At 51.5% G+C, this 13303-nt stretch overlaps 1 protein-coding gene across 3 annotated transcripts; it reads right to left on the bottom strand.

The window, feature by feature from the left end:
• Nucleotides 1–1267: 1267 nt before the first annotated feature.
• POLG2 (DNA polymerase gamma 2, accessory subunit) lies at nucleotides 1268–11230 on the bottom strand. 3 transcript variants are annotated; one of them, XM_040330167.1, is made up of 9 exons: nucleotides 11109–11230; nucleotides 10248–10883; nucleotides 9220–9340; nucleotides 8764–8869; nucleotides 5794–5967; nucleotides 2943–3083; nucleotides 2780–2860; nucleotides 2573–2673; nucleotides 1268–1460 (listed from the first exon to the last, which is right to left on the bottom strand). In XM_040330167.1, exons 2-9 carry the CDS (start codon nucleotides 10804–10806, stop codon nucleotides 1295–1297), a joined length of 1449 nt encoding a protein of 482 aa, XP_040186101.1. In that variant the 5' UTR covers nucleotides 10807–10883; nucleotides 11109–11230; the 3' UTR covers nucleotides 1268–1294. The 3 variants fall into 3 exon arrangements, with proteins under 3 accessions (XP_040186101.1, XP_040186102.1, XP_040186103.1); XM_040330168.1 differs by having other exon boundaries at nucleotides 10248–10724; XM_040330169.1 differs by having other exon boundaries at nucleotides 10248–10724; nucleotides 11113–11230.
• Between the last annotated feature and the right edge of the window lie 2073 nt (nucleotides 11231–13303).

Raw genomic sequence — 13303 nt, 5'->3', positions numbered from 1 at the left:
CCCCCTCAATCAGGTATTGTGTATTAGCAGACTGGATGGATATTGGGGGGTTCCCTCAATCAGGTATTGTGTATTAGCAGACTGGATGGATATTGGGGGGTTCCCTCAGTCAGATATTGTGTATTAGCAGAGTGGGTGAATATCGCCCCCCCCCCCCCGGTCAGAGATCATATATTAACAAAGTGGATCGATATTTGGGGGCCCCCACAGTTGGACATTGTGTATTAGCAAAGCGGACAGATATTGGGGTGCCTGCTCAGTCCGATATTGTGTATTCGCAGCATATACAAATATTTGGGGGCCCCTTCGGTTGGACATTCTGTATTAGCAGAGTGGATGGAAATTGGGGGCCATCCTCAGTCAGAGATTGAATCTTAGCAGACTGGATATATATTGGGGGACCCCCTCAGTCAGACATTGTGTATTAACAGATGGGATGGAAATTGGGGGACTCCCGACAGGCATTGTGTATTAGCAGAGTGTACTGATAATGGGGGCCCCCCCTCATCAGATATTGTGTATTAGCAGACTGGATGGAAACTGGGGGACCCCACAGTCAGACATTGTGTATTAGCAGAGTGGACAGATATTGGGGGACCCCCTCAGTCAGGCATTGTGTATAAGCAGATGGAATGGAAATTGGGGGACTCCCTCAGTCAGACATTGCATGTTAACAGAGTGGTCAGATATTGGGGGACCCCCTCAGTTAGATATTTTGTATTAGCAGATGGGATGGAAATTGGGGGACCCCCTCAGTCAGATATTGTGTATTAGAAGATGGGATGGAAATTGGGGGACCCCCTCAGTCAGATATTGTGTATTAGAAGATGGGATGGAAATTAGGGGACCCCTCAGTCAGATATTGTGTATTAGAAGATGGGATGGAAATTGGGGGACCCCTCAGACAGATAGTGTATTAGCAAAGTGGACAGATATTGGGGGACCCCTTCAGTCAGACATTGTGTATTAGAAGAGTGTACTGATATTGGGGGCCCCCCTTGGTCAGACATTGTGTATTAGCAGAGTGAACAGATATTGGGGGGCCCCTCAGTCAGGCATTGTGTATTGGAGTGAACAGATATTGGGGGGCCCGCCGCCACCAGATGTGTATTATCAGAGTGGATGGATATCGGGGGAATCCATGTATTAGTGGAATGGAGTAAATGGATATTGGAGACCCTCCCCCCCCTCGGTTGGACAATCTATATTAGAAGAGTGGGCACCTCATTCCGCCCCCAATAATTCACCAAGTGACCGCAAAGAAAAATAAAACAAAAGGAAAGCTTTTTATTGGTCAGCGTTTAGCCTCGGCGGTCATGTGCTGCGTCAGGAAGGCGCCGAGCTTGGAGACATGGACGGTCTCTTTGATGGTGGTGTCTCGGCTGCGCAGCTGAAGCAGCCCGCTCTCCAGCGTGACATCACTGACCAGCGCGGTGAAGAGGACGCCCATCTCATCGTACCTGGAAGGAGGAGGAGGGGAACACGGGAGACTCAGAGCGAGAGCAATAATTCTAGCGCTAGATCTCTTCTGTATCTCTAAACTGGTAACCTTTAACCACTTGCTTACTGGGCAAATAAACCCCCTTCGTGCCCAGGCGAAATTTCAGCTTCTGGGGGAGGTGACCGATGCTGTGTCCCTATGTACAAGAGACACAGATCGGTCTCCTCTCCTCTGACAGGACGTGGAGCTCTGTGTTTACACCCCATCATTACACACAGAGCTCCACGTCCCTGCTGTCTTACCGACGATCGCGTGTACCTGGTGGAGATGGCGGCCGCCAGGTACACGCATCGGCTTCCCAGCGATGCGCCGGGACAGTGTTTACCCGCTGCGCGCCCCCCAGAGGCGCACGCGGGTAATGCTCTTTAAATGACATCCAAAGACATCCAGTTGGCACTTAAGACGTCAACAGCGCGGCTCTCTTGTCAATAGCGCGGGTCTCAGGTGGTTAAAAAAAAAAAAAATAATTAAAGCGACCCCGCCCCCCCATGGAGATTTTAGTATCGTAGTTTGGCGCCATTCCACGAGCATGCGCAATTTTAAAGCGTGACGTGTTGGGTATCTATTTACTCGGCCCAACATCTTTTTTTTTCGGATTTAGCCAAAAAATTGGGTATTGTGTTTTTTTTATCATTAAAGTGTTTCTCTCCCCCCCCCAAAACAATTGTGTTTAAAAAAAATTGCTGCGCAAATACCGTGTGACATATAAAAAAAAAAAAAAATATTTCGACTCCCACCATTTTATTCTCTAGGGTCTCTGCTTATACAATATACAATGTTTGGGGGTTGAGTAGCAAAATATGTATCTGATTTTTACACGTTAGGGACCTGAACATCTTAGGGCCGGTTTAGACCGGGGGGGCCAATATGACTCTCTGCGTGTCTTTGGCGTGTTGGAGGAAACCCATGTAAGCGCAGGAGGAACATGCAAACTCCATGCAGATGGTGTCCAACCAAGGCCAAAGGGCTGACCACTCATAAGAAACTCCATGGATGAATAAAGGGGCGGAGCCTGCATTAGATACTCCCGCCCAAGGTGGCGCATGCTGGGCGGGGTCACCCATCACTCACCTGGTGAACAGCTGCTCCATAGGAGTGTGTAACGTTTCCAGGTACCCCGGCCAGACGGAGATCCCCCTCCCCCGCAGCTCGGTACACAGACCCTGGCACACCTAAGAGAGAGAGACCGAGGTCAGAGGTCACAGCCAATCACCATCAGCAGAACAACGTCCGATCTATAAACCCCCCCCCCCTCGCCCCAAATCTAGTAATACAGACCAGTCGCAGGTCGGCGGCCGGGCCTTTCCCCAAGTCTACGGCCAACGTGACCGGGGCGAGCGACGGGTGAATCTTCAGCACCTGAAAGACAAGAAGGACGGAATTAAATAAAAAAATAATAATAAAAGATACAATGTTGCGACACCATCCCCCGATTCCTCACCGTCCGCCGCTGCTCCTTCCCCCGGGGCGCCGCGCTCTCCGTCACCTGCAGGGCGTCGCACAGATAGGCCAACAGACCTCCTCCTACGTCGCTGCTCATCCAGACCACGTGGGGAATGGCGGACTTCCTGCCGTCCCGGCCCTGCGGACAGACATCAGGGGAGAGGAGGAGTCATGGAAGGGAGACATGGAAACCCCGCCTCCAAACGGGACCCTCTGTCATCACTTCTTCTCTAGAGGACGTAATACCGCACATGGACACTAGTTGGTCATAGAAACCCGGCATGTGCACAAGGGGGGGGGGGGGGGGCAATGCCTGCACTGTACATATGCACTACTGGACATAATAACCATAAATGTGTATTAGAGAGACACAAGAACTACGCATGCGCACCAGAGAGACACAACAACTGCACACACGCACTAGTGGGGGACACAAGAGACATACATGCGCATTAGAGGGACACAATAACCGCACCAGAGGAACACAAAAATGCACATGTGCACCAGAGAAACTATACAAAATGCACAAGAGCGGCACATGCGCACTAGAGGGTCACAAAAGCCACACGTGTGCAACAGAGTGACACAACAACCACACATGCGCACTAGAGGGACACAACATGCGCACTAGAGGGACACAACAGCCGCACATGGGCACTAGAGGGACACAACAGCCGCACATGGGCACTAGAGGGACACAACAGCCGCACATGGGCACTAGAGGGACACAACAGCCGCACATGGGCACTAGAGGGACACAACAGCCGCACATGGGCACTAGAGGGACACAACAGCCACACATGGGCACTAGAGGGACACAACCGCCACACATGGGCACTAGAGGGACACAACAGCAACACATGGGCACTAGAGGGACACAACTGCACTAGAGGGACACAACAGCCGCACATGCACACTAGAGGGACACAACAACCGCACATGCACACTAGAGGGACACAACAGCCACACATGCACACTAGAGGGACACAACAGCCACACATGCACACTAGAGGGACACAACAACCGCACATGCACACTAGAGGGACACAACAACCGCACATGCACACTAGAGGGACACAACAACCGCACATGCACACTAGAGGGACACAACAGCCACACATGCACACTAGAGGGACACAACAGCCACACATGCACACTAGAGGGACACAACAACCACACATGCACACTAGAGGGACACAACAACCACACATGCACACTAGAGGGACACAACAGCCACACATGCACACTAGAGGGACACAACAGCCACACATGCACACTAGAGGGACACAACAGCCACACATGCACACTAGAGGGACACAACAACCACACATGCACACTAGAGGGACTCAACAACCACACATGCAATAATCATGCATGCATACTAAAGGGACACAAGTGCATTTGAGGGACACAACAACCATATATGCTCATTAGTGCAAGAACACTAGAATAGTGCAATACCCACACATCTCACTAGGGGGACTCAGTAGCCAAGCTTGAACACTAAAATGACACAATTTACAATAAACACGCACGTGCACAGGAAGTAACATTATCAATAAACTTCCTGCTCTGCTGGCCCCATCTCACCAGTTTATGGGATTTTTTTTTCCATTATAGATTGGAGGGAGGGGAGGAGGAGTGGAATTTGTCAGGAAGGCTAAAGTGCAGCAAACTAGTAAAGGATGCGGATCGTTATGTGTAGCCCCCCCCCCCCCCCCCCCGAGTCCCGATCCCGAGAATGACTTCCTGCATTAGAAATCTCAGCCTATTCTTTGCGCTTAGCAGTTGCAAATTCTAATATGGCAAAAACGCAAGACTGGCGCCACCTTGTGGCGACATGGAGAGAATCAGGACTGCCTACATATATATATATATATGATAATGTACAGACGAGGTGTATACAGGCACAACGTATTACAGACTTGCAGGGGTGCAGATGTAGACTCTTAGTGGGGGACATTTAGTTTTCATTGGAGTATTTGAACGGAGAATACCAGAGCTGCAAGGCACTCTGTATACCATCTGTGTACAGAGAGCGCCTCCAGGTGGTCATATTGTATATCTGGGGGGGGGGTTCTGTATACCATCTGTGTACAGAGCGCCTCCAGGTGGCCATATTGTATATCTGGGGGGGGTTCTGTATACCATCTGTGTACAGAGCGCCTCCAGGTGGCCATATTGTATATCTGGGGGGGGTTCTGTATACCATCTGTGTACAGAGCGCCTCCAGGTGGTCATATTGTATATCTGGGGGGGGGGGGGGGTTCTGTATACCATCTGTGTACAGAGCGCCTCCAGGTGGTCATATTGTATATCTGGGGGGGGGGGGGTGTTCTGTATACAGAGCGCCTCCATGTGGTCATATTGCATATCTGGGGGGGTTCTGTATACTATCTGTGTACAGAGCGCCTCCAGGTGGCCATATTGCATATCTGGGGGGGGTTCTGTATACTATCTGTGTACAGAGCGCCCCCAGGTGGTCATATTGCATATCTGGGGGGGGGGGGGTGTTCTGTATACTATCTGTGTACAGAGCGCCTCCAGGTGGTCATATTGCATATTTGGGGGGGTGTTCTATATACTGTGTACAGAGCGCCTCCAGGTGGTCATATTGCATATCTGGGGGGGGGTGTTCTGTATAATATCTGTGTACAGAGCGCCCCCAGGTGGCCATAAATGACAGATTGGAAAGGAAAGGTCTTTTATAAGAACCTTCAGTTACAATATAACTTGTGTAGCAATTGTATATATTAGGATTTTTTCATTTGCTAAAGGGAGTTCCCCGATCACTGGAAAGTACGAAGAGATCGGAAATGACGTTGAGTGATTCTGTGCGTGTGACATACGTGAAGATCAGCGATGGGCCCATGGTGCATCTGGGCGAGGGCGGAGTCATCCAGGCTGCCGAGGCGTTCGATTGGCTCCTTGCCCCAGGGGAAGTCGTACTGTATGAGGGTCGTTTTCGTCCCGTCTTCGTCAGGGTGGTCGCCGATGCTGAATCTGGAGGGTACCTGAGCAAACTGGACACAGAAGGGGGGGGGGGGTGTGCTACCTCAGCGTTCAGTCTTATATGTAAAAAATATATATAATTATTGGGGGGAAATACTGATTTGATCCCTGCAGACCACTTACATAGAAATGGTGTATTTTATATGATAGAGACAGAATATCAACCAAAAATTCAGAGAGATCCCATGATACAAATGTTATAAATGGAGGGAAATACGTTTTTGACCCCCTTAGTAGTCGGGGGAGGTTCCTTGGTAGTTGGGGGAGGTTCCTTGGTAGTCAGGGGAGGTTCCTTGGTAGTTCGGGGAGGTTCCTTGTTGGGGAGCACAGAGGTCAGACGTTTCTTGTAGTTGGTGATCAGGTCTCCACACATCTCAGGAGGGGTTTTCTCTTCTCTAAATCCTTAACCACTTCCCGCCCAGCCTGGATTAAGGGTATGAGTCCTTGGGCTTACCCTGACGTCTGTGGGGGGTGTGGCCTTCTGGTTCCTCCCTCCCATGCCTCTCGAGGTTCTCTCTTCGGGAGAGTTCCCCTGACCTAGTATTCTGGGACGGCTTTGGCTGTCCTAGAAGAATGGTGGTCTGCTAGGCCTTGCGCCCCGGGGGTCAGGGTACGAGTCCTTCTTACCAACCCTTGTTGGGGAGCACAGAGGTCGGATGTTTCTTGTAGTTGGTGATCAGGTCTCCACACATCTCAGGAGGGATTTTGGTCTCCACTCTTCTTTACAGATCTTCTCTAATCCTTAAGGTTTTTTGGCTGTCGCTTGGCAACTCGAAGTTTCAGCTCTCTCCATACATTTTCTATAGGATTAAGGTCTGGTGACTGGCTAGGCCACTCCATGACCTTCATGTGCTTCTTCTTTGTTGCCTTGGCGATATGTTTTGGGTCGTTGTCATGCTGGAAGACCCATCCATGACCCAACTTCAGTGTTCTGGCTGAGGGAAGGAGGTTCTCATCCAGGATCTTACAATACATGGCCCCGCCCATTGGCCCCTTAAGTCGGCCTGGACCTTTATCAGAGAAACCCCCCAAATCCTCATGTTTCGCCCTCCGTGTGACTGTAGGGATGGAGTTCTTAGGGTCATAGTCAGCATTCTTCTTCCTCCAAACACGGCGAGTCCCCCTCCTGAAGAAGCCCCATGTACAGTCCTGCCAATGAACATCTAAATGATTAAGAGAAGATCGGGAGAAAGTTCTGAGGTCAGAGAAGATCGGGAGAAAGTTCTGAGGTCAGAGAAGATCGGGAGAAAGTTCTGAGGTCAGAGAAGATCGGGAGAAAGTTCTGAGGTCAGAGAAGATCGGGAGAAAGTTCTGAGGTCAGAGAAGATCGGGAGAAAGTTCTGAGGTCAGAGAAGAAGATCGGGAGGAAGTTCTGAGGTCAGAGAAGATCGGGAGAAAGTTCTGAGGTCAGAGAAGATCGGGAGAAAGTTCTGAGGTCAGAGAAGATCGGGAGAAAATTCTGAGGTCAGAGAAGATCGGGAGAAAATTCTGAGGTCAGAGAAGATCGGGAGAAAATTCTGAGGTCAGAGAAGAAGATCGGGAGGAAGTTCTGAGGTCACATGAGACCAAAATTCAGCTCTTTGGCATCAACTCGACTCACCGTGTTTGGAGGAAGAAAAAATGGTGACTACGACCCCAAGAACTCCATCCCTACAGTCACACGGGGAGGGGGAAACATGAGGATTTGGGGCTTTTTCTCTGCTAAAGGTAAATTTCCGACTCGAGGGGCCAATGGGCAGGGCCATGTATTGTAAGATCTTGGATGAGAACCTTCTTCCCTGAAGATGGGTCATGGATGAGTCTCCCAGCATGACAATGACCCGAAACATATCACCAAGGCAACAAAGGAGGGGCTCAAGAAGAAGCACATGAAGGTCACGGAGTGGCCTAGCCGGTCTCCAGACCTTAATCCTATAGAAAATGTATGGAGGAGGAGCTGAAACTTCGAGTTTCCAAGAAACTTTCAGGATTTAGAGAAGAGAAAATCCCTCCTGAGATGTGTGGAGACCTGATCACCACCTACAAGAAACGTCTGACCTCTGTGCTTCCCAACAAGGAACCTCCCCCCCAACTACCAAGGAACCTCCCCCCCAACTACCAAGGAACCTCCCCCCAACTACCAAGGAACGAACCTCCCCCCCAACTACCAAGGAACCTCCCCCCCAACTACCAAGGAACCTCCCCCCCAACTACCAAGGAACCTCCCCCCCAACTACCAAGGAACCCCCCCCCCAACTACCAAGGAACCTCCCCCCCAACTACCAAGGAACCTCCCCCAACTACCAAGGAACCTCCCCCCAACTACCAAGGAACCTCCCCCCCAACTACCAAGGAACCTCCCCCCAACTACCAAGGAACCTCCCCCCCAACTACCAAGGAACCTCCCCCCCAACTACCAAGGAACCTCCCCCCCAACTACCAAGGAACCCCCCCCCCCACTACCAAGGAACCTCCCCCCAACTACCAAGGAACCTCCCCCCAACTACCAAGGAACCCCCCCCCCCCCCCAACTACCAAGGAACCTCCCCCCAACTACCAAGGAACCTCCCCCAACTACTAAGGGACCCCCCCAACTACCAAGGAACCTCCCCCCCAACTACCAAGGAACCTCCCCCCCAACTACCAAGGAACCTCCCCCCCCAACTACCAAGGAACCTCCCCCCAACTACCAAGGAACCTCCCCCCCAACTACCAAGGAACCTCCCCCCAACTACTAAGGGGGTCAAATACTTATAGATCATCTCTTATAAATAACCCCCATTGACGTCTCGGGGGGCGGCTTCCCGAGCGCTCATGCTGTTACTCACCTTCCTCCACCACAGCAGCCGCTGCCGCAGCCAGTAGTCCCGCCACTGAGCGCAAGTCTTGGCGGAGCTGAACCAGACCAGAGACGCCGCCGTCCCCTCCCCCGCCCTACAACATGGAAATAAAAATTAATCGGTTTACAGCCTCGTCAATATAATCCTATTCCTGGACTTATCCTCTCTTTTACCCCACCCCCGCCCTCTTCTGTCTGCCAAAAAATGATCGCTGTCAGTGGGATTCTATCTTTTGCTTTTTGGGGTTTTGCACCAGATGATTAAATCGGTGGCCTGTGACTTCTAATCTCCCTCCCCCGGTATTAATCAGAGCGCGCACCCCCCCCCCCCCCCCGAGAGTTACTAGCAAACTGCATTGTGGGAAAAGACAAATGAGGAATACATTGTATTCTGTACACTACGTGAGGAACCAACCCCTCCCCCCCATATTACAATATGGCTGACCTGCAGGTGTCGGGGTCCTCCTCGTCTGAGATTGGGTGAAAACATCTCCCCACCTCTGCGATACCAAAGGGCAACTTCCTGTTCAGCAGCTCCAAACAGGAGGGGTAATAATACAAGGCACCTAAAAATTTAGGAAAATATTAAAAAAATATATATATTTTAGGCCCCTCCCACAATGGAGAGCTTTCCCTGCAGTAGTTTGTGTCTCTGCCCCTCCCACAATGAGGAGATTTCCTGCAGTAGTTTGTGTCTCTGCCCCGCCCACAATGGTGAGATTTCCTGCAGTAGTTTGTGTCTCTGCCCCTCCCACAATGGGGATTTTCCCTGCAGTAGTTTGTGTCTCTGCCCCTCCCACAATGGGGAGATTTCCTGCAGTACTTTGTGTCTCTGCCCCTCCCACAATGAGGAGATTTCCTGCAGTAGTTTGTGTCTCTGCCCCTCCCACAATGGTGAGATTTCCCTGCAGTAGTTGGTGTCTCTGCCCCTCCCACAATGGTGAGATTTCCCTGCAGTAGTTTGTGTCTCTGCCCCTCCCACAATGGGGAGATTTCCTGCAGTAGTTTGTGTCTCTGCCCCTCCCACAATGGGGATTTTCCCTACAGTAGTTTGTGTCTCTGCCCCTCCCACAATGGGGAGATTTCCTGCAGTAGTTTGTGTCTCTGCCCCTCCCACAATGAGGAGATTTCCTGCAGTAGTTTGTGTCTCTGCCCCTCCCACAATGGGGAGATTTCCTGCAGTAGTTTGTGTCTCTGCCCCTCCCACAATGAGATTTCCTGCAGTAGTTTGTGTCTCTGCCCCTCCCACAATGGGGAGATTTCCTGCAGTAGTTTGTGTCTCTGCCCCTCCCACAATGGTGAGATTTCCTGCAGTAGTTTGTGTCTCTGCCCCTCCCACAATGGTGAGATTTCCTGCAGTAGTTTGTGTCTCTGCCCCTCCCACAATGGTGAGATTTCCTGCAGTAGTTTGTGTCTCTGCCCCTCCCACAATGGGGCAGATAATTGATCACCCCATCTCTGTGTCATTGTTACCATATAGGAGATCTTGGCGAAGATCGGCCATCTTTTCCAGCTCCTCCTGGGTTGGACTTTGGTTTTGGAGGCGGTCCAGACGGGCCTTGGGGAGTGGTCTGGGCGAGGGGTTGGACGTTCCCGGTAGGCGACACAAAGAGTCAATGGGCAGAACCTGCTCCGGGTGCAGCACCGTGGCGTCCCACCATTCCTTTACCAAGTTCCTTTTCATTTGGGCTCCCAGGGGCCCCAGGCTGTGACGTCCTCCTAGAACGGAGGCCGGAGTCGCCTTCTCCCCTAAGAGGAAGCACCTTCGCCGGCACAACTCCAGGAGATCGTCGCTCGCCCGCCCTCCGGCCGCCAGCCTCCTGCACTGCAGGAACAGAGGAGCCGGAAACATCCTCCCCGTCCGCCGGACCCGTCCTGCCGCGCACCAAGACATGGCGCGGTCACCTGACACAAGATGGCCTCCGCCGGGGGATGGTACATAGCGCTCTCCTACATGGGAAGGGTGCAGAAAGATACTGTGAGAAGGCGATTCAGTTCGCATGCGCCGCGCTATATACGTTTTTTCATTCATTCATTGTCTATGGCAGCCAATCAGCAGTCAGGAAAAGAAAACCTCTGCCAGGTGAGCTCTAAACTTCTCACCTGCATCTGTAATGTAGATACAGAGATAAGGTAAGCCATTCAGATAATGTATTCATATATAGGAGACGGTATAGGGAGGTGACATACAATGTATATAGGAGACGGTATAGGGAGGTGACATACAATGTATATAGGAGACGGTATAGGGGGGTGACATACAATGTATATAGGGGATTGTACATGGAGACGGTATAGGGGGGTGACATACAACACACAAAATGTTTCACTAACCTACAGCAATGTACTTCCTCCACGTGCCACCTCCTCGTACAGCACGCCCGCCCACTGGAGGGGCGTGTCCCGCGTGAGTGCCCTTTCTAGGGCGTGTCCTACTGTTTATTTTCAATGCCTAACAGGGATGGGGGGGCGTGCCTTTCTGTCTGTCTCTTCTAAGGGGGCGGGCGGAGTTTCATAAGAGGGAGTGGTCCTTGTTTCCAGGTCAGTCATAGGGGGGGGGCGTTCCTTGCGTGTCACACATCGCTGTCCAGTGTAGAAAGCGTGCCTTGCGTTCCAAAGCTCGGTCTGTGGGGCGTGCCTTGCGCTCCAAGCCTCTTTGTGAACATTCTGCGTCTCACGCCTCGCTCTGAGGTGTTGCACACTTCCGGTAGTGGTGACTTCTGTGAGCTGCGGCTGTATTTGGGGGGATTGGGGTGTCACTGACGTGCTGAGTGCTCTGTGTACACCTGGTGGAGGAGGAGGTGCGTTGTACACAGAGCTCTGGACTGTCTCTAGTACTGTACACACTGGGGTAGATTCAGTAAAGAATTACGCCGGCGTATCCATAGATACGCCGCGTAATTCAATAGCTGCGCCGGCGTATCTATTTTCTGTATTCAGCGGCGTATCTATTTTCTGTATTCAGCGGCGTATCTATTTTCTGTATTCAGAAAGCTCGATACGCCGACATTAGCCTAAGATACGACTGGCATAAGTCTCTTACGCCGTCGTATCTTAGGGTGCATTCTGACGCTGGTCGCTAGGTGGCGTTCCCGTAGTTGTCAGCGTAGAGCGGTGATGGGGAACCTCGGCACCCCAGATGTTTTAACACTACATTTCCCATGATGCTTATCTACACTGCAGAGTGCCTGAGTATCATGGGAAATGTAGTTCCAAAACATCTGGGGTGCCGAGGTTCCCCATCACTGGCGTAGAGTATGCAAATTGCATACTCACGCCGATTCACAACCGTCCGTGCGCCCTGCGGTCGTTTTTTACGTCGTTTGCGTACGTCGGTTTCGTTGTAAAGGCTGCTCTTGCTATTAGGAGGCGCAGCCAATGGTAAGTATGGACGTCGTTCCCGCGTCGCGATTTTCAAATTTTACGTCGTTTGCGTAAGTCTTTCGTGAATGGCGCTGGACGCCATTTACGTTCACGTCGAAGCCAATGACGTCCTTGCGACGTCATTTACCGCAATGCACGTCGGGAAAATTTAGGGACGGCGCATGCGCAGTACGTTCGGCGCGGGAACGCGCCTAATTTAAATGATCCACGCCCCCTGCGGGATCATTTGAATTACGCGCGCTTACGCCGGCCCCTTTTTACGCAACGCCGCCGCAAATGCTTCGTGAATACAGCGTTGCTCCTGTAATTTACGGCGGCGTAGCGTAAAGACGAGACGCTGCGCCGCCGTATCAGTGCGCGCCCCTACCTGAATCTGGGCCAATGTTCCTTCCTGTAGAGAAGGGCCAGACTGTCTAATGTGGGATGTCAGATAAAGGTGGAGAGCGCTCCATGTCCTGGGTGGGGGAAGGGGACCGCTCTGTGTCTCATGGGGGACCCCGGCACTATACCGTGGGAATTGCGGCGGTATTCGGCCACTAGGGGTGTGGTTTTAACCCCCGCTAGCGGCTGAAAAAGGTTAAATACCTCCCATTGCTTTCAATGGGAAGGAGCGGTAAACACCCCGCGCTTTCACCCCCTTCCTGCCCAGGACAATTGTCAGCGATCAGCGCTCTCACACCTTGAATGACGATTCGCGATCACGTGACACTGTACCCAATCACACAAATAGAACGTTCTTTCGTGGTATGTAATCACTGAGGGGGTTTATTTTTTGCTAAACAAATGAAAAAAAAGACCGAACATTATTTATATATAAAAAAATTCTTTGTTTCTGTTATACAATTTTGCAAACAGGTCATTTGTATCCTGTGCTGATGAGGCGGCACTGATGGGGCTGTGCAGATGAGGCAGGACTGATGAACAGGAAGATGTGGCAGCACTGATGGGCACATATAGGCTGCACAGATGAGTCAGCACTGATGATGAGGACACACGTCCCCTTTCACACATATAATAGCATAGAGAAATGACAGAGCACAAGCACTGTGCTGCAGATCGCGCTCCACTCTCCGCCGGCTCTATGGCCAAAAGACGGCTACATCGCAGGCTTCCAATGCCCGAGGGCGTCAAAAGACGTCTTCCCG

Source organism: Rana temporaria, chromosome 12 (assembly GCF_905171775.1).
Source record: "Rana temporaria chromosome 12, aRanTem1.1, whole genome shotgun sequence".
Taxonomy (NCBI): Eukaryota; Metazoa; Chordata; class Amphibia; order Anura; family Ranidae; genus Rana; species Rana temporaria.
This window is presented reverse-complemented; position numbering and strand designations above follow the sequence as displayed.

Coding starts and splice junctions, on each gene's coding strand:
- POLG2 (XM_040330167.1), bottom strand. CDS start 10,806: ATGAATGAAAAAACGTATATAGCGCGGCGCATGCGAACTGAATCGCCT. Junction 5,968..8,763: donor GGCTGCTGTGGTGGAGGAAG/GTGAGTAACAGC, acceptor TTCTGTGTCCAG/TTTGCTCAGGTACCCTCCAG. Junction 3,084..5,793: donor GGCCCATCGCTGATCTTCAC/GTATGTCACACG, acceptor GTCTGTCCGCAG/GGCCGGGACGGCAGGAAGTC.